Genomic DNA, 19,422 nt, shown 5'->3' on the forward strand with positions numbered 1-19,422 from the left:
CTTCCTGCTGGTTTAATAGAACAAACACAACAAACTGACCTTCATTTTCTCCCGTGTTCCTTTGTCACATCGATGTTCTTTTGTGCTGTTCTATTTGCTGCTGTCTGAAGTGCATCTAGATTGTGAGAAAGGGGATTTTGATTTCAATTGGCATTGATTTTTGAAATGTATTCACCAACTTTATAACTTGTAGTGGCTGCCTCAAATGAAGTCTTTCAAAGTTGTGTGAGTGTGTGTGTGTGTGTGTGTGTGTGAGTGTGAGTGTGTGTGTGTGTGTGGGTGTTTTCAGTGTTATAGAGATTTTTCAGTGTTAACCATAAACATAGCTTGGTAATGTTTAGTTTTTCCCTTCTTGATTTATAAAGACCTTTGATTTTAGAAAATGTAATTTTTGTTTAATGCTCAAGTAAAATGATTCTGGATTTCAGCCCTATACCATTTGTAATGACTTGGTACATGTGTGTAGACCTTCTGTGTGTTTACATACACACAGTACATACACATAAATATGAGCAATACATGTGAGGAAATTATAATGATAAAAGGAGGTGACAGAGGTTCTTTTTTGTCCTCAGCATGAATGATATTAAGCATACTATGACGATTAAAGGCTGCACACTGCTTTACATGGTATTATCAAGTTAAGCATGAGATTCAATTTATTGTGAAAAATACCCAAAGGAGATTCCCCCCACACACACTTAATTGAGCAAGGGTGATTGGATAAAGACAGTGTTTGTAAGATTTATCCAATTTTTAAAAACGTTTTTATTGATTTCAGAGAGGAAGGGAGAAGGACAAAGAGATAGAAACGTCAGTGAGAGAGGGCCATGTATTGGCTGCCTCCTGCAGGCGCCCACTGGGGATCCAGCCTGCGACTGGGACATGTGCCCTGACTGGGAATTACACCGGTGACCTCTTGGTTCATGGGTCAATGCTCAACCACTGAGCCACACAAGCCAGGCTGATTTTTATTCTTTAGTTTAACGTCACAATTTTTTTTAATTACTGCCATAATTTAGAATGGAAAAGAGTTCAGGACAAATACTATCTTATCAATATATTTACTAGTGACAGTTTTGACATAACCAATATCATCTGCACACATGGAAGCCTCCAATGTCATGTATATGAAAGCCGACAGAAGAAGAGACTTTCATAGAATATGAGAAAACACTTCTTTTATTTCTCTTTTATGTAGATAATACACTAAGATTTTAGTCTGCTCTCAGCTGGTCAGGTCACCCCTACATCATGGTGTTTACCGCTGGCCACAACATTTTGCTGGGATGTATTCAGGGGGGAAGGTTCATGAATAACATAATAATTCTGTTTTATAAGATGAGCTTCTGTTTTGAGGTAATAAAACCATCACACCATCCCAATAGTGGATGATGTATTTACTTTGGCGAGTAAACATGTATCCATTTCTTCCATAATACAAGTGAAATTGTTCAGAAGTGATGCAAACAGAAATGAGACTGACTCTCAGCCCTGATTTAAATCTGTTTAAAAACTGAAAGTGCATCCAGTCTAGGAATTTTATTGTCAATAACATTATAAGATTTACAGAAACATTAGTGTCTTGGAATTTCTATTGATTCTTACTTTATGGTCCACATACAAACCGGTGATGGTTAATGTAATATCAACAAAGAATAAGTTTATTCCCTTCACTCCATAACATTTTTCTAAGAAGTAACTTCCTATACCAACTTAATGCAACTTTCCATCTCATGCAAAATACTGGGATGAGCCCAGCCAGCGTGGCTTAGTGGTTGAGCATCGACCTATGAACCAGTAGGTTACAATATGATTCAGTATGATTCCTGGTGAGGGCACATGCCTGGGTTGCAAGCTCAATCCCCAGTAGGGGGCGTGCAGGAGGCAGCCAATCCAATCGATGTGCCTCATTGATGTTTCTCCCTCTGCTACACCCACAAGCCACACCCACAAGCCTCGCCCACCAGCCAATCAGGAGCGAATATGCAAATAAACCCAACCAAGATGGCTATAGCCACAAAGAGCAGAAAAAAGGCTTGGGTTTCCCCCGCGATATAGGAAGCCAAGCTTTCTGCCTGCCCTTGCCGGCCTAGGCCTCCACTCAAGGCTACAAAGTTTCAATGATAGAAGAAACATAAACCCAAACAGAAATGGCGGCAGCCACGGAGCTGGAAAGACCAGGAGGCTAGGGTTGCCCCCAGCGATGGAGGAAGCCAAGCTTTCCGCACACCCTGGCCAGTCCAGGCCTGCACTTAAGGCTACAAAGTTTCAATTATAGAAGATACATAAATCCCCCAAAAAAGGCTGCCGCCATGGAGCAAGCAGAAGGCTTGGCTCCACTCCAGGCTACAAAGTTTCAATTGTAGAAGATAAATAAACCCCAGATACCAGGGCCTCTGCTTGGGTCGCCAGGGGGCGTGGCCAGCCTGCAAACCACCACAGGCCCCTTGCCCAGGCCACCCCACGCCCCAAGGGAACCCCACCCTGATCCGGGACACCCTTCAGGGCAAACCAGCTGGCCCCCACCCATGCACCAGGCCTCTATTCTATCTAATAAGAGAGTAATATGCAGATTGACCATCACTCCAACACACAAGATGGCTGCCCCCATGTGGACAAAAGATGGCTGCCACAAGATGGCCAGCAGGGGAGGGCAGTTGGGAGGGACCAGGCCTGCAAGGGAGGGCAGTTAGGGGTGACCAAGCCGGCAGAGGAGGGAAGTTGGGGGCAATCAGGCCTACAGGGAAATGCAGTTGGGAGGGACCCAGGCCTGCAGGGCAGAGCAGTTGGGGGGGACCAGGCCTGCAGGGAAGGGCAGTTAGGGGTGACCAGGCCTGCAGGAAAGGGCAGTTGGGGGGGACCCAGGCCTGCAGGGGAGAGCAGTTGAGGGGGACAAAGCCTGCAGGGGAGGGCAGTTAGGGGTGACCAGGCCTGCAGGGGAGGGCAGTTAGGGGTGACCAGGCCTGCAGGGGAGGGCAATTAGGGGCAAACAGGCTGGCAGGGGAGCAGTTAGGCATCAATCAGGCTGGCAGGGGAGTGGTTAGGGGGTGATCAGGCTGGCAGGCAGAAGCGGTTATGGGCAATCAGGAAGGCAGGCAGGCGAGCAGTTGGGAGCTAGCAGTCCTGGATTGTGAGAGGGATGTCTGACTGCCCGTTTAGGCCTGATCCCACCGGGATTGGGCTTAAACGAGCAGTCGGACATCCCTTGAGGGGTTCCAGATTGGAGAGGGTGCAGGCTGTGCTGAGGGACACACACTCCCGTGCACGAATTTCGTGCACCGGGCCTCTAGTAAGAAATATATAAAAACCTATAAATTTTATGTATTTTTTTTAGAAAACAATAAATATCTCATAAGATGCAAGTTATTTAGTGAAACACAATGAGGGCTTATCATCAACTTGGTAGTGAGGAGAAAACGAAGCCAGATACAGAGCCCTCCACCTACCCTCTGTTGCATAAACCTGAGGTCGGCAAAAAATAAGAAACGGATTCCGATTATAGAAGCAAAGTGATACTCCAAGTGGTGCTGGGAAAGCGGGATAGTGTCGGCTTTCCAACTCATTTCCAGGGCATTTCTGATAGGACTCTCCTTTTCTTTTTGTAAGCAAGTTAGCATAAGTGTTAAGAGTCCTCTGGAGCCATCTATATTGTTACTGTTCTCAAATCTAATTATTTTAGCTGGCAACTCCATTGAGTTACCAGGGGGTAAAAAGCATTTTGGTAATGACCCTCTTAATCTTTCTTAGAAGACTGTTTAATGTCAAGAAGATGTGGGAAGCCGTACTTATAAGACATTTGCATAGCGAGTAATAGAACAGAATCTCGTATTGGGAATATGTCCCGTTCAGTACTTCCCCTGGCTGCCTTTTCCTCCGATGGGAGAATGTGAATACATGTAAAAGGAGAGTAAGACAACACACCAAGACTTTTACTGAAAACACACAACGAGCTGTTGTCCTATTATTTTGCGCGATTCTCACACACATACAAATACACACACCACTAAGTCCACAGAATTCCCAGAAGGAGCAAAGCCCTTTGGTCTGACAATATTACCAGAAGTAGCTATCTAAGGAGGGTGCCTCCAGGGTTTGGATTTGGACCTCTCTCCCGAATGATCCTTGGTTATAGACAGAGATCTCTGGACAAAACGTCAAAGAAACTAGCTCTCCGATTGCCCCACACGACCTTGTATCCAGGAGAGGAAAACGAGAACATTCACAACATAATCGCACAGCTGTTTCCCTTTTAACATGATTGTTTTTGCTCTGCCTGTATGCCTCAAACTGGGTACTGTTATGGCTAGCGAGGCGTAAACACTCTATATACCTAAGTATGAATTCGTTTTGAAATAACTATGTTCAGTTAACATCTATCAAGATGTAATAAGTTGTAAGATCATGGAATGATTTCTGAGCTGAAGGTCCAAGGAGGAAAGTTACAGTGGAAAGGTAAGAACAACCCTAGCCAGTTTGGTTCAGTGGTTAGAGCATTTGCCTTTGGGCTGAAGGGTCATGGGTTTGATTCAGGTCAAGGGCACATACTTAGGCTGCAGGCTGGATCCCTGGCACATGCAGGAGACAACCTATCAAAGTGTCTCTCACATCGATGTTTCTCTCTCTCTCTCTCTCTCTCCCTCCCCCCCCCATTTCCCTTCTGCTCTATCTAAAAATCAATGGAAAAATGTATTTTTTAAAAAAGATAAGAAATAAGAATAACTTAGAGTCAGAAGAGCTGAAGTCGAGGCTACCCCAAGAATTAGGCAAAGGGAAGCCGGCTGAGGGGAAAGACAGATTTGCCGGCTTGGAATTCGTTCAGAAGTGGCCTCCTACCGAAAGGGTGGGGCATTTCCTTTCCTTTTTCTGCTTGAGAGTGTAGCTCCCTGGCTCCCTCGAGTCAGAATCCAAGATGCTGTGTATCACACTACACAAATAACGATGCGTTTCTTTTGGAATTGATGCTGTTATCTTTACGACAGATTCTACTTTGAAACTCACGAAAACACATTTTGCAGAAATTTCATGAATATGTTAGAAAGGACCTATACATAAGAAATTGTGTTTTCTATTTTGGACATGTTTAATGATTATTTAAGCTCCTTCCATTTGCTGGCTACTTTGTCATCGTTGTATGTTTTACGTGTCTCAATAACACACTGCGGATGCATTAAACTCTCTACATTTACTGCTTCATTATTAGCATGTGAGGTACCAGAAAGTGACTGAAACAAAAATAATAACATTCTTTTGTAGCATAGAAGTATAAGGAAAATTAATATCCTGACTTTCCCCTACAGTTTCATATAAAATTGCTCTCAGCAAAAGTTCCCTGTATTAATCATATAAATGTCATTTTTAATTAAATCGCACATTCTGCAATTGTAAAGGATTTGGAGGCCATTCAGTGAGGTCCTTTTATTAGTTAGGGATGAAGGTGGCTACAGTAACATAAGCCAAATAATATTGACTGAGAAAAAAAAAAGTGATTTTATTCCTCTCTCAAATAATGGTACAATCATAAATAGTCCAGGACTGGTATGATGACTTCAGAGAGATTGGACTTGCCCTGGCCGGTTTTGCTAGTGGATAGGGCAGCCGTGGGCAAACTACGGCCCGCGGGCTGGATCCGGCTGTTCTATCCGGTTCTCTTGCTCTCCCCTCCGCTCCTTTACTTTGAATTTATATTAGTTCACTCAAACACTCCATCCATGCTTTTGTTCCGGCCCTCCGGTCCAGTTTAAGAACCCATTGTGGCCCTCGAGTCAAAAAGTTTGCCCACCCCTGGGATAGAGCATCAGCCCAAAGACAGAGGGTCCCGGGTTCAATTCTGGTCAAAGGCCCATCCCTCGGTTGCAGGATTGATCCCCAGCCCTAGTCTGGCTAGTGTGAGAGGCAACCTATCAATATGTCTATCCCTGTCTCTCCCCCTCCCTTTCACTCTGTCTAAAAAGTCAGTGGAAGAATATTCTTGGGTGAGGATTAAAAATAAATAAATAAATAAAGCACAACTAGGTGGAGACCATTTAAAAACAAACAAACCCCGAAGTAGGCAGATGAATAACGTTGGGCACTGCCCACTGGCCTCGTGGGCGTGAGACAAAGCTCCGTGCGATGTGTTTTCTGCACGCCGGGCAGGGACTTTGTCAAGCCATTTTTCACTTGAAAGAATGATGGGCAGGCAAACTATGGCTAGTTAGACTTGGCTAATGGGCAGGTCCGTTGTCAAAACGGAAAGAAATGAAGCTATCACCCTAGACGTACTGACATTTAATATTAAGGCAACTGACATATTTAAAACCAATGTGAAATCTCAAGCTTTCAAGTTAAGATTACAAATTTGGAAAACTTGTGTCTGCCCCCTATGAGATCGACAGCTTTTCAATACATAATGACGTTTCTCACAAATGCAATGGCAGTAGAAGGGGTGAAACTGTTTTGGTATTGTAGAATGAATGATGTGTGTCAACACATAGAGATCTTCATAAGTAAGTAACCAATATTTTCCAAATGACCCGGTCATGATTTTGTATGTGTGCGTAGAAGGTCCATTTGAAGTTCAAGGTAGACCAAATAATTTATTTTTATTTTTATTTTTTTAATATAGTTTATTGATATCTCACAGAGAGGGAGGGAGAGGGATAGAGAGTTAGAAACATTGATGAGAGAGAAACATCGATCAGCTGCCTCTTGCACACCCCCCACTGGGAATGTGCCCGCAACCAAGGTACATGCCCTTGACCGGAACCGAACCCGGGACCCTTCAGTCCTCAGGCTGACGCTCTATCCACTGAGCCAAACAGGTTTCGGCTAGACCAAATAATTTAATGTAGGGGATTTCAAAATGTTAATCCCATGGTTTTAAATTCCACATTATAACTAACTTTTAAAACTGTCCCAGCCCTTCTGGTGTGGCTCAGTGGTTGAGCATCAACCTAGGAACCAAGAGACTGTGGATTCGATTCCAGGTCAGGGCACATGCCCGGGTTGCGGGCTCAATCCCCAGTTGGGGCGTGCAGGAGGCAGCAGATCAACGATCCTCATCATTGATGTTTCTATTTCTCTCTCCCTCTGCCTTCCTTTCTGAAATCAATAAAAATATATTTAAAAAACATATGTCCCTCCATTTGTAGTGGCTTGTTGGCGCCTGCAAGAGCCAATTGTGCTTGTCTCTTCACTACTCCATGTTCAACGCCGTCACACGGGCAGCTTGCAATTGGCCATGGTGGGAATATTTATATCACAAAATTGCTTCAGGCTAAAGATTGGGGGTATTTACCCCTTAAGAGTTGGTTGCTAAAGGTTTACAAAAAAGACCATAAATGAAATATTTCTATGGCTGCACAAAATAGTATAGTTATTTTTTTTAAGAATTAACTGTGTTGCCAAAACCGGTTTGGCTCAGTGGATAGAGCGTCAGCCTGCGGACTGAAGGGTCCCAGGTTCGATTCCGGTCAAGGGCACGTACCTTGGTTGCGGGCACATTCCCAGTAGGGGGTGTGCAGGAGGCAGCTGATCGATGTTTCTCTCTCACCGATGTTTCTAACTCTCTATCCCTCTCCCTTCCTCTCTGTAAAAAATCAATAAAATATATTTTTTTTAAAAAAGAATTATCTGTGAATACTTTTCAGTACTTTCTGTAATTATTGTCCTTTCATTAAATGAATGTCATTGCTACTTAGGTCAAAAGTTTTAGGATAGCAAAAGCTGACTGCCTCAGGGACATCAGGTCACCAATGTCCTCCGGTTTCCAGGTGAGAAAGGGGATTCTAATGTCACATAAAATCATGAGAGGAACAGTGGTGATGGCAGTGCAGACTTGGGGGGAGGGGTTACTCTGAGTGTCATGCTTTACCAAAGAGAAAGCATTATAAAGAAAAACTACATCATGTAGGAAAATAACCTACCTGCCATTGTGCAGGAAGTGTCAGAAATCATTTTATTTATGAAGATGCATTTTGTTTGCTTTTATTGGTATTTCAAGATTTTAGAATATCAGATTTTGAAATCTAGTTCTTACAGTGATGAGTTAAAAAAAAAAAAGCTGGGAAGAATATCATAAAGGCAGGACAAAAGTCAGAATTTGCAATGGAACTGAGTCACTGGTATTGCTTAGACACTTGTTTAAATATGTATTTTTATTGATTTCAGAGAGGAAGAGAGAAGGACAGATAGAAACATCAATGATGAGAGAGAATCATTGATTGGCTGCCTCCTGCATACCCCACACTGGGGACGGAGCCTGCAACTCAGGCATGTGCCCTGACCGGGAATCAAACCCGGGACCCTTCAGTCCATAGGTCGACGCTCTATCCACTGAGCCACACCAGCTAGGGCTGCTTAGCCACTTCTTTAGAAATTTCTGGAAATACACCCCACAAATAGCCAAACGTTTTCCCACTGTATTCTAGTAACTGATTGTACCACATATTGGTTTTTAGTTTTTCCAATGTCATCTTATATTCTATTAAAAGGAGAAAACAAAACAGAAACAGTATCTCACATTCCTAGTAGAAGAGAAATAGTCATGGGTAAAAACCCAAATTCAGTGAAATCTTGCATCGAGCAGGAAGTCTGCATGTGTGTGCCAGGAGTAATGGCTACCATGGGAGTTATGCGGCGCTGGCAAAAGGAAGTCAAGAAAAGCCTTGGCAATCTTTGTTTTCTAAAACTTCTGAACAAAATAAATCAAATATTAAGTCCTATAGTTTATTGGAACTTGTCCCACATAATACATCTTTATTTTATGTTGCTTATTTATTTATTCTCTATACATCCAACTGGGATTGTTTCATGTTTTCATGCATTCCTTAAATATCTTACACTTTTATGGAAAATTTGGATGTTTAAATTGTTTTTCTAGACATGAATGTGGTTCTCTTTTTGTTATTATTAATCTTCACCTGAGGATATTTTTCCTTTTTTTTTTTTTTTTTTTTTTTAGCGAAAGTGGCAGGGAGGGGGAGAGCCAGAGAGAAAGAAACACTGATGTGAGAGAGACACATTGATTGATTGCCTCCCAAGTGTGCCCGGCCGGGGCCAGGGAAGGAACCTGCAACCCAGGTAATGCCCTTGACTGGGAATTGAACCCAAGACCCTTTGGACCATGAGCTGATGCTCTACCACTGAGCAACACCGCAACGTGGTTCTTAAGATACACGGGATGGGGCAAAAGTAGGTTTACAGACGAACAACCGTCAACCACGTTTGCCCAACCCTGCTCTCTGCTCACTAGCAGTGTCCGTTTTCCCACCCACCCTTTACATACACCCACAGTTTCTATCTCCACATTTTTCGTGATATTATATTCAGATCTCATGGTTTCACAAGCACCCATGATCGCCATCCCGCCTGCTCAGACATCCTCTGAGCTTCAGATGTCAACGTCCTGCTCTGTCCAGACTTGTTAAGCCAACTTCTTAAAGCCAACCTGTGCATGAGCTAACTCATCCCCTTGCTTCCGGACCCACCATACTCTTACATTTCCCGTTTTTGTTTGATGGGTAGAACCATCTACTTTAGTGGTTTACAAACTGTATTTACTCCACACGTGAAGCATGAAGTTCATTATACCTAGGTAACAGTGTCTCCCACCAACTGGGATTCTCTACTTGGGAATGTACACAGGCAGCTATATATAAAAGCACCTTATGTGTAGAAGAAATAAAAAAATCGTAAAGGATGCATAAAATAAAACTTACAGCAGTGCTCAAAGGAATATTTATAGCTGGAAATGCTTATATTTTAAGAAAATGAAAGTTCTTAAATCATAACATACCTTTTCTCTCCATGAAAGTAAAAATAAAAGATCATAGTAAACACAAGCAAACAGAAGGAAGGAAATAACGATTACAGTGGAAAAAATCAATTAAAGAAGAAAAAATAAAAATATGAAGAAAAGCAAAAGTTAGTTCTTTGAAACCAAATTGGCACACTTTAACTAAACTAATGAGAGAGAGAGAGAGAGAAAGTGAAAAAGACATCTCAGAGAATGGAAGGAGATATTCGTATATCATATAACTGATAAGAGACCAGCATCCAAATACATAACTTCCTCTTACAACAACTCAATAACAAAAGTAAAGTCAAAGGAAAAGTGAGTAAAGAATTTGAATAGACATCTCTCCAAGACAATACTAATGAGCACTTAGCACAGGAAAGACACTCAGCATCATTAGTCACCGGGAAACAGAAACTAAAACCACAAGATCCACTTCACACCCACCAGGATGCCTGCAATCAGAGGAGGGACAACATCAGAGAGGATGTGGGGTAACGGAGCTGTCACCCACGGAAATATAAAATGCTGCAGCCACTTTGGAAAACAGTTTGGCAGCACCTCAAAGTGTTACCTATAGTTACCTTAACTCATCAATTTCACTCTCAGGTATATCCCCAAGGAAATTGAAAACATACCTCCACGTTAAAAAACATACATGAATGTTCATAGCGGCATTATTCACACTAGCCAGAAAGTGGAGTCGACCAAAATGTCCATCAAAGGATGAATGAATACATGACATGTGAGAGACCCACGCTACTGATACACGCTACATGGATGAGCCTGAAAGCACCGTGTTAAATGCAAGAAGCCCGTCACAAAGGCACACAGTGCGTGACTGCCTGCCTTTGTGAGAAATGTCCACACCAGGGTCAGCTGTAAGGACCGGCGGTGTGACTGGTTTCCAGAGCTGAATGGCCGAGGGCTGGGTGTGGGAGTGTGGGGAGTTACTGCCAATCGGGGCTGGATTTGTTTGGGGGAGAATAAAAAGGTTCTCAACTTGGATTGTGGTGATGGTTACATAAATTTTGAATATCCTAAAATCCAATGAATCGGGAAAAAAATGCCAATGATTTATTTTGAAATTGAACTTTGAAAAATGTATAGACTTTCAGGTGTTTTCTTTTTTTCAGGGGAAAAAATCTATAATTATGGATTTCTCCTCTTAATGATTTAAGCATCAAGTCAAAATGCAAGCATTTTATTACCGAGATAGTGCAAATGCATACTTTTTGTGATATCATTCTATATTTTCCCTTAGCTTTTCATTCTGATGTATTTTTAATCTGACTTCAAATAAATAAATATAATTTTTATTGCACTGTCTGGTCAATATATCTTAAAGTAGCAAGTCTAAAAATGGTGTTTCTCAAAATGAGAGTTCAGATACAGTATTTTAATAGTCTGTCATCATTCACATAAATTATTAGTAACTTCTCCAGCAGTTTTCAGAGATTCGTGTTGAATAAGGCTTATGGTACTCTGAACACTAATCAAAGAACATAAACTTTAAATTCTTTTAATTCAAAATGGCATAATAAGAAATTTCACTCTATGGCCCAGCTTATCCCAATGCTTACAATTTAACCATAAGGCTTTGTGTTTTTGTATTCACTGTGATACAATTCTTAGTTGACCACCTCACATACCACGTTATTATGACTTCTCAATTTTAACAATAAAAGAAAAAAGCCCGGTTGGCATGGCTCAGTGGTTAAGCACCGACCCATGAGCCAGGAGGTCATGGTTCGATTCCTGGTCAGGGCACATGCCAGCGTTGCAGGCTGGATCCCCAGTAGGGGGCGTGCAGGAGGCAGCCAATCAGTGATTCTCATCATTGATGTTTCTCTCTCTCTCCCTCTCCCTTCTATGAAAGTAAAAGAAAAAAAATTTTTTAAAGAAAAGAAAAAAGTTAGGAAGTGTTGCTTTGTATGCTCCTCATGCACTGTATTACTTTGGAAAGTAACCACAATGTCTGACTTTGAGACGTGAGATCATACTGTGTTTTCTGATGACTGCCTTCCATGTGAATAACACTGAGTGAGGTGCAGCACACACCTGTGCTCAGACATAAACAGAGCCCCCTGGGAAAACAGTGCCCTCCCTCCGCTGTCTGCGTCGCCACCCATGTCTCACCTTTGTCTCGGCAGGCTGATGAGGGGCTGTTTGTGACACCTCTTGCTGAGGCTAAAGAGCTTGTGCACAATTTTCTGCGCCTTCAGGAAAAGTTGTTTCATGCTGTTCTCCAGTTGTTCATAGCGGCGCTGAAAATTAGAATCCATTGTCCACAAGTGCATGATGGTAGACGTGTTGAGGAAATAATTCATGGGCAGCCTTTTCATAAAGAACTTGAATTCATCTGGAAAAAAATTGTGAAAATCCAATACGTTAATTATAAACAATTATCTTCCTTTTTTTTCAAAACATTTCACATGTTAATATTAAAAAAAAAAATGAGTCCATGCAATTTATTATTGGTGAGTAGCAAATGAACAGGAAGATGTTTTGGTGCTTCAGTCATATTTTCTTTTTGGTTTCCCTTTAAAGTAGAACTTTCAGGGAAGAAGATAAAATAATTTGGTCAGAAAATTTAAGCTAAACTTATTTTTTTCATGTTCTCCTTTTGATGGTCTTTGAATGAACTCTCTCCATAGGTAGTGGTCATTAATTCATCCTTCATTTTTGCCAGTAGTATTCATAAGCCTTTCCAAGTGTTTTATGTCAAAGAAATATCTTCAGAAATGTTTATTAACTTAGAATATATATAGTATTATGAAGCATATTTATTAATGTTTAAAGAAAGAGGAAAATTTTTTTAAAATAGAAAATTATACAATTCAACTCTATACTCTGATTATTCTCTTTAACCATTTGCAATTTGCTATGACTGACATAATAGTGTAAAAACATAAATGGATACTAAAGAGAAAAAAAATAAAAAGCATTTAAAGCTCCAATATTGACTCTCATCTTTGTTGTACTACTTATCATGCCTGAAATCGTCTTATTTTCAAACGTCTGATTCACCAACAGTAGCAACAAAAGTTGAGGCTGCACAAAAATAAATAATAATCTAAAAGGTCTACTAATTATCCAACAACAAAAAGACGGTTGGGACTATAGCCAAAAGGTAGAAACATCACAACTTCCCATAAAAATAAATGAAGTTTTGATACATGCCACAATGCAAAGGGACCTTGAAAATATGTGAGTTAAAACACAAATATGGTGTGATCCCACTTATGTGAACTCTTCTAGCATCGTTAAGTTCACTGAGACAGAAAATAAATTAGAATTCGCCAGGGGAGGGTAGAGGGGGAAGTGGGAAATTATTGCATAATGGCTACAGAATTTCTGTTTGGGGAGATGATAACTTTTTAGAGACAAGATAGTGGTGATGGTTGCACAACATCCTGAATGTAGTTAATGTCACTGAATTGTACAGTTAGAAAGATTACAATGACAAACATATATTTTATCACATTTAAAATACTAAAATATTTGAACCTTTCCCTCATCTCTCCTTTTATATCTGAAGTAAACATTGTAAACTGGACTCAGAACATGAACTTTTTGTTGCTTTTAGTATTTATTGAAAATATTTTTGTTGGAAATATCAGGAAGTACATGTATGGGTTAACTCCACAAACACACACAAACATACTGCAAGATTTGGAAAATGTTTCCAATGGCTGAGCAAGTATTATTTGGCAAGTGCGACAGAGAGAGTACATTTTAGTTGTTTTTCTACCCATTATGAAGTTCTAGAGTATGAGCTAAACCTCAGCCTCTCTGTGCCTTAGTTTCCCCCTTTGTGAATGAGAGAGAGAGTTCTGGATGATAGTCTCATGTTCCTTTAAAAGTCTATGATATTACGAACAGTTGTTTTAACTTCTAACTTGGTTAGTTTTAAAGATCCAATTCAAAAGTAGTTATTTTCAGCCCGGCTGGTGTGGCTCAGTGGTTGTCAACTTATGAACCAGGACATCACCTGTTCGATTCCTGGTCAGGGCACATGCCCGGGTTGCGGGCTCCATCCCCAGTAGGGGGCCTGCAGGAAGCAGTCAGTCAGTGATTCTCTCTCATCATTGATGTTTCTATCTCTCCCTCTCCCTTCCTATCTGAAGGGAAATATATATATATATATATATTTTTAAAAACATGGTTATTTTCAAATGTCATTATGGCTATTACTATTATTATCATTATTCAACGGAATTTGGACAAGGTGTGTTAACACCTGTTCTTTGTATGTAGGCACAATCTGTATTAGAGTACCATATTGTCGTTAGCACTTCTTAAAATATGCCATTTCTCACTTGATAAATGAACCACATTAATTCAGATACCTGGTTAGAGCAATTAATTTATATTTATTTCGTGTGTTAGGGGCTAGTTCGATATTCAGATCCAAGCTACTTCATCAGTGCTAGAATATGCAACTTTTTAACAATGTAATAGAAAATTATATTCATGGATATTAGGGTTGTTATTTCTTCTACAACAAATAAACGCAGAGTCCTGGCTTCTTTGGGACACTGCAGGCATAGACTTTTTCTAGAAGGAAAAGTAAAACCGAAGGAAATGGTAACATCCTAGCACAAGTGATTACGGGGAAAGGTATTTGCGCATATATCCAGTTGATATGCTTCAAATCATCTTCTTAAGTAAGCAGGGTTACAAATAAGAAACGCATTTTAAAATTCCAGTCCCACAGAAGCCTGCGATTTGCCTGGTCCCATATGTCTCCTCTGAGAGTTTCGCTCTCTTGAATAAAGGAGCCGATGCCTGGCACTGGGGAGCATCCTGGGAGTAGTCTCAGAGCAGATGCCGCTACTTTGAAAACTAATCATTCATTTCATTGTTGTCTTTTACTTGAACACGTTTGATAAGCCTTTATTGTTTCGTGGGCATGCATATTTTAATTCTTTTCATTGTTCGTTCTAATGGTATTCCGAAAGTCTCTAAATCAGTAAATTATATTCGCAGTAAAGGATAGCTTAAAATAGAATTTAATTTTATCAAAGTGTACATAATTGTGTCAGCTGAAAACCATCATGAGGTAATTTCTAAGAAACATGGTTTTAACATAACACATGAATAATTACTTCATGATAAAGTCATTAAGAGTCACCACTGACAGTCACCCAAACCATTTATTGGACACCTGTTGTACACAGAACAAACAGCTGTCTCCGTCTAGGAAAGAGAATACGAATAAGCCTTTCATCTTATTTTTTTTAAATGACAAGTAGACGTGAAATATATTTGAGTGCTAGAATAACGTCTCTAGTATCTGAAATTCATTCTATTTAGAAGTCAGTAGAATCCCCAGAAAGATTCCTGTGGAGATTTTTTTCCTCTAATCTATGGCAATTGGTAAAATTCACATATTTGTAGGATATAAAAATGAAATATGAATGACACATTAGAATTATGATGTGCGTTAGTGATTTACAAAACTACGAGTGGGGATGCCAGATAACATCTTACCCTACAACAATGTCCAAAGTCAAGTAGAAAATGAAGTACCACCGCACCCCCCCATTTTTTTCTTTTTTCTTAATCTACCATCACTTTTCAAATGGCAATGAACAGCGACTAGCCATACTCTGTGGGGCTAATACAGTTCTAAAAGGAAACAGTCATCTCATGTAATCTGGAAATACCCATTTAAGAGTGTATCCATTGAGTATTTTACCCTGTATAATCTTGAGGACTAGAGAGAAAACAACACCCACCACAATAATAATAATAATAATAATAATAATAATAATAATTATAATAATAATAAACATCACCTATGCTGGCAGGAGTTTATAGTCACTCAATCTTCCTAACAAAACTAATTCACAGGAAGCAAAGAATAATGCAAAGGGAAACGCATGGTATTAATGAATCTGTGGAGGCAGAATCAGGCCAGTGACAAGTTTCCAGTAAATTACAGACGACCAGCTAGGCACCATGTTGACTCCAGGCTGCTACTACTTCTCCATGGAAAATAAAGTATTTTTAACAGTAGCACAACCAGGCCTGTTGCTCCCCACCTCCCTTCCCCCTGATAGAAATGCTAGTTAACACTTGATATCTAATTAGCTAATTTTAAATTAATGATCTGTCTCTCTCTATTAATATGAGTTCTTACTTTGGGCAGGAACTCTTTTAAGTGCTTTAAATATTAATTCAATTCCCCCAATAACCCTGCATGCAAATTTTATTGGCGTAGTTTTGTATGTAGAATGCAAATTGTCTTCAGTTTCCTAACTCTAATGTCAGCAAAAATATTACTAACACTAATGTATTTACACATTGATCCCATGTAATTATATATTATTTATGTTCTTTATTCACATGGTTCACAGTTGAACTGAGCTGGTGAGAATGGAGAACTGAACGTTTTCAGGGTGTAAGGGAACCAGCCATGAATGCACACAGCCCGATTTGTGTTTCTGCCTGTATTGACGGGCACGGAAAACCTTGACCAATACAGTTGATGACATATTTCTAAATATTCAGACTCTCTCTTCAGAGCTGCTTCAGAATATATTTTCAAAGGTGTTCTACAGCCCCAGCTGGGTTGCTCAGTGGATAGAGCGTCAGCCCGGGGACTGAAGGCTGTGGGTCCAATTCCAGTCAAGGGGATGCACCGTGGTTGCAGGCTTGATCCACTTTATGCTTAGGGGAAAGTACTTCCGAAGCTGACAAACATCAAGCTGTGTCTTCCACTGACCTTCAAAGTTATTGCCCAACCAGAGTACCCTCTAAAAAAGCGATTTCTTATTCCCTGGGAGCCACATTTCCCCAGAAGATAGTATGGATTCTCCTACATTCTTCTGGTTTTCGGTGGCAAAGATCTAAAAAACACATTCACTGCAGACCTTGACAGGACAGCAACACTGCCCTTAAGTAGGTAAGAAACCAGATTGATAAACAAGTGGGAACTTGAGTGGGAAGGGTTGATGGGAAGAGAAGCTGTGACTGGAAATTCCATCCTGCAGGGGCAGAAAGTAAGTAAAGGCTGAAATGAAAATCGGATCTGTGAGAAGTGCTACCAACATACACATTTTTTAAAAAAATATTTTTTATTGATTTCAGAGAGGAAGGGAGTGGGAGAGAGAGAGAAACATCAATGATGAGAGAGAATCATTGATCGGCTGCCTCCTACACATACCCCACTGGGGATGGAGCCCGTAATCTGGGCATGTGCCCTTGACCGAGAATCAAACCATGACCTCCTGGTTCATGGGTCAACAGTCAAGCACTGAGTCACACAGGCCAGGCCAACATACACATTTTGACTCACTCCACACTCCTGACTAGAATGGGTGGAGTTTAACTTTTACAAATATTTTTTTCTCTCTCCAAACATTTGTAAGGGATCATTTCAATGATTTGTATCAGCTGAGAATTTTCTCAACTTCTCCACTGAACCACTGGTATGACTTTGAGTGGCCACATATCCATGCAAGTCTGCTAAAACCACCCTATGCGCCACGAGTGTAGAGTTTATACGGGTATTGACAAAATACTATAATGGGGCATAAAGTTAATGGCAAGCCTGTTCACTTGCTTGTGAATTGGCTGAGTTTATAAGGCGGCAAAGTGATGGCTACCCAAGGGCATAAATCAGAAACTAGTCTTAATCCCTGAGTAGCTGCCTAGAAATAAATTATTCCTGTCCAGACCCTTTTCTTTTTCTCTGAAAGATGCATCACATTTTTATAGTAAAATACATTATAGCATCCTATTTTTATATTAAAATACTTTATAATATGGTAAGCCAATTAATCTTTCATTAGATTACTTTTTTTTTTTTTTATGAATCTCCCTTCAAGTGTTTGAGAAATTACCCAAACAGAGCTTTATCTGCACGGCTCAGGTGCCTTACAAAGTAGATGTATCACATGTACCCACCCTGAGGTGGAATTTTAACAGTTGATGCAATAATAGCCAAATAGATCCAGAGACACTGAAGCATGCAACTGACTGACAAGTTTCAGGGGGCAGGGGTGGGTGGGAACAGATTAACCAAAGAACTTATATGTATAACCCATGGACACAGACTATAATGCAAAGAAAGCCTGGGGAGTGGGCGGGAGCGGAGTGCAGGGGGTCAATGGGGGGAGGGGACACCTGTAATACTTTCAACAATAAAGATAAATAAAAAATAAAAAAAAAGAATAGGCCACCTAGAGCCATTTCTTAGGAGGTGGTGATTATGGCAGTGATGGTGGTGGTTAGTGCAGTGGTCGGCAAACCGCGGCTCGCGAGCCACATGTGGCTCGCGAGCCGCGGTTTGCCGCTCTGTTGTCTAATCAGTTTGCCGACCACTGGGTTAGTGCAATGGTGCGCTCATAGCAGTCCGCAGTAATGATCTCATTAAATAAACCTGCGAGATTTTAGACTCTTTCCTGACTATGGAACACAAGAGTAGGCTTCCATAGCTTTCCTGGCGATTCTGTGTGTTGCCCAATATCTGTACATGAATTTATCAGGTGAGGTCGGAGAGAGCCTGTTTTTCATACTTGAGGCAAAGGGCCTGGGCGGATGGGGGCGCTGGTGTCAGAAACAGTGGCGACAGTCTCCAGGGACAGCAGAGAGAATATGTACTCAGTTTCCTGGACTAGTTGGGGGAAAGGGGAAGCTTTATTTTTATTTTTTTAAACATGTTTTAATTGATTTCAGAGAGAAAGGGAGAGGGAGAGAGAGAGAGAAACATCAATGCTGTGTTCAGTTTATCTTATTCATTAGATTCCACATATGAGTGACCTGGAGAGTATCAGGCTAAGTGAAATAAGCCAGTCAGAGAAAGACAAGTATCACATGATCTCACTCAGATGTGGAAAAGGCTTTTTAAATCCATACAGTGCTAAGGGCGGAACTTAGACAACAGAAATACCACCTGGGCTGGACTAGAATGAAGAGGTTGTTGTGGAAATAGCATTTGGGACAGTGCCTACATGAAACTGAATGGAGGGCATGAGAAATTCAAAGACTGAGTGAGGGTGAGCTGGTTACTACAGACAGAGCGGGCTTGCTTAAAGAGCTGGCGTTCCCCCCACTTTCTTCTCAGAGCACAGACTGAGTGCTAGAAACGTCCACAGAGGTTGCTCAAGAAGTCACTTATGTCTCCTAGCTGTAGGGCTTCGAACCAAACTTCGATCCCAAGGTTGAAGGTCAATGCCTGCCAGATGTCGTCATCGTTAGGAAAAAAAAAAACAACATTTTTTTTCCTGGATTAGGAAGGCAAGTGTAGAGGAAAAGGGGCCACATAACCTGACTCGCTCAGGGGAGGCCTGTGTGACAGCCTTGCAAACTCCGAGACCTAAAGTCACCACAAGGATGGTCTGAAATTAAAACCCTTCCATTAAAAAGCAGCTTACGGTGGGTAGTCATGTCACAAAGGTCAATCTTTACCTTAACTGAGCCTCCTGTCATTTTTCACCAACGATAACACATCATTCCGATGTCAAATGATTGTTCCTTTTCTGGGCCCCTCCAAGCACAGGCAATGCTCTGTGGAGACCACCCATCCCCGCATTGTTACTGAGTTACTTGCTGACTGTTAACTATCCTGCACCCACCTAACTAAAAGAAGTATGTGTCAATCATTTTACTTCTTATCCAATCCCAGAGGTTTC

At 41.0% G+C, this 19,422-nt stretch overlaps 1 protein-coding gene across 3 annotated transcripts in view; it reads right to left on the bottom strand.

Annotated features, from left to right (window-relative positions):
* Nucleotides 1-19,422, bottom strand: part of BRINP3 (BMP/retinoic acid inducible neural specific 3) — a 169,719-nt gene that overhangs the window by 15,667 nt on the left and 134,630 nt on the right. For all 3 annotated transcript variants that reach the window (XM_080650894.1, XM_080650896.1, XM_080650895.1), the window contains exon 7: nt 11,918-12,140. In XM_080650894.1, the coding sequence (XP_080507020.1) occupies nt 11,918-12,140 (223 nt within the window). The remainder of the gene's footprint in view (nt 1-11,917; nt 12,141-19,422) is intronic.

Source organism: Plecotus auritus (assembly GCF_963455305.1).
Source record: "Plecotus auritus genome assembly, chromosome: 14".
Classification (NCBI taxonomy): Eukaryota; Metazoa; Chordata; class Mammalia; order Chiroptera; family Vespertilionidae; genus Plecotus; species Plecotus auritus.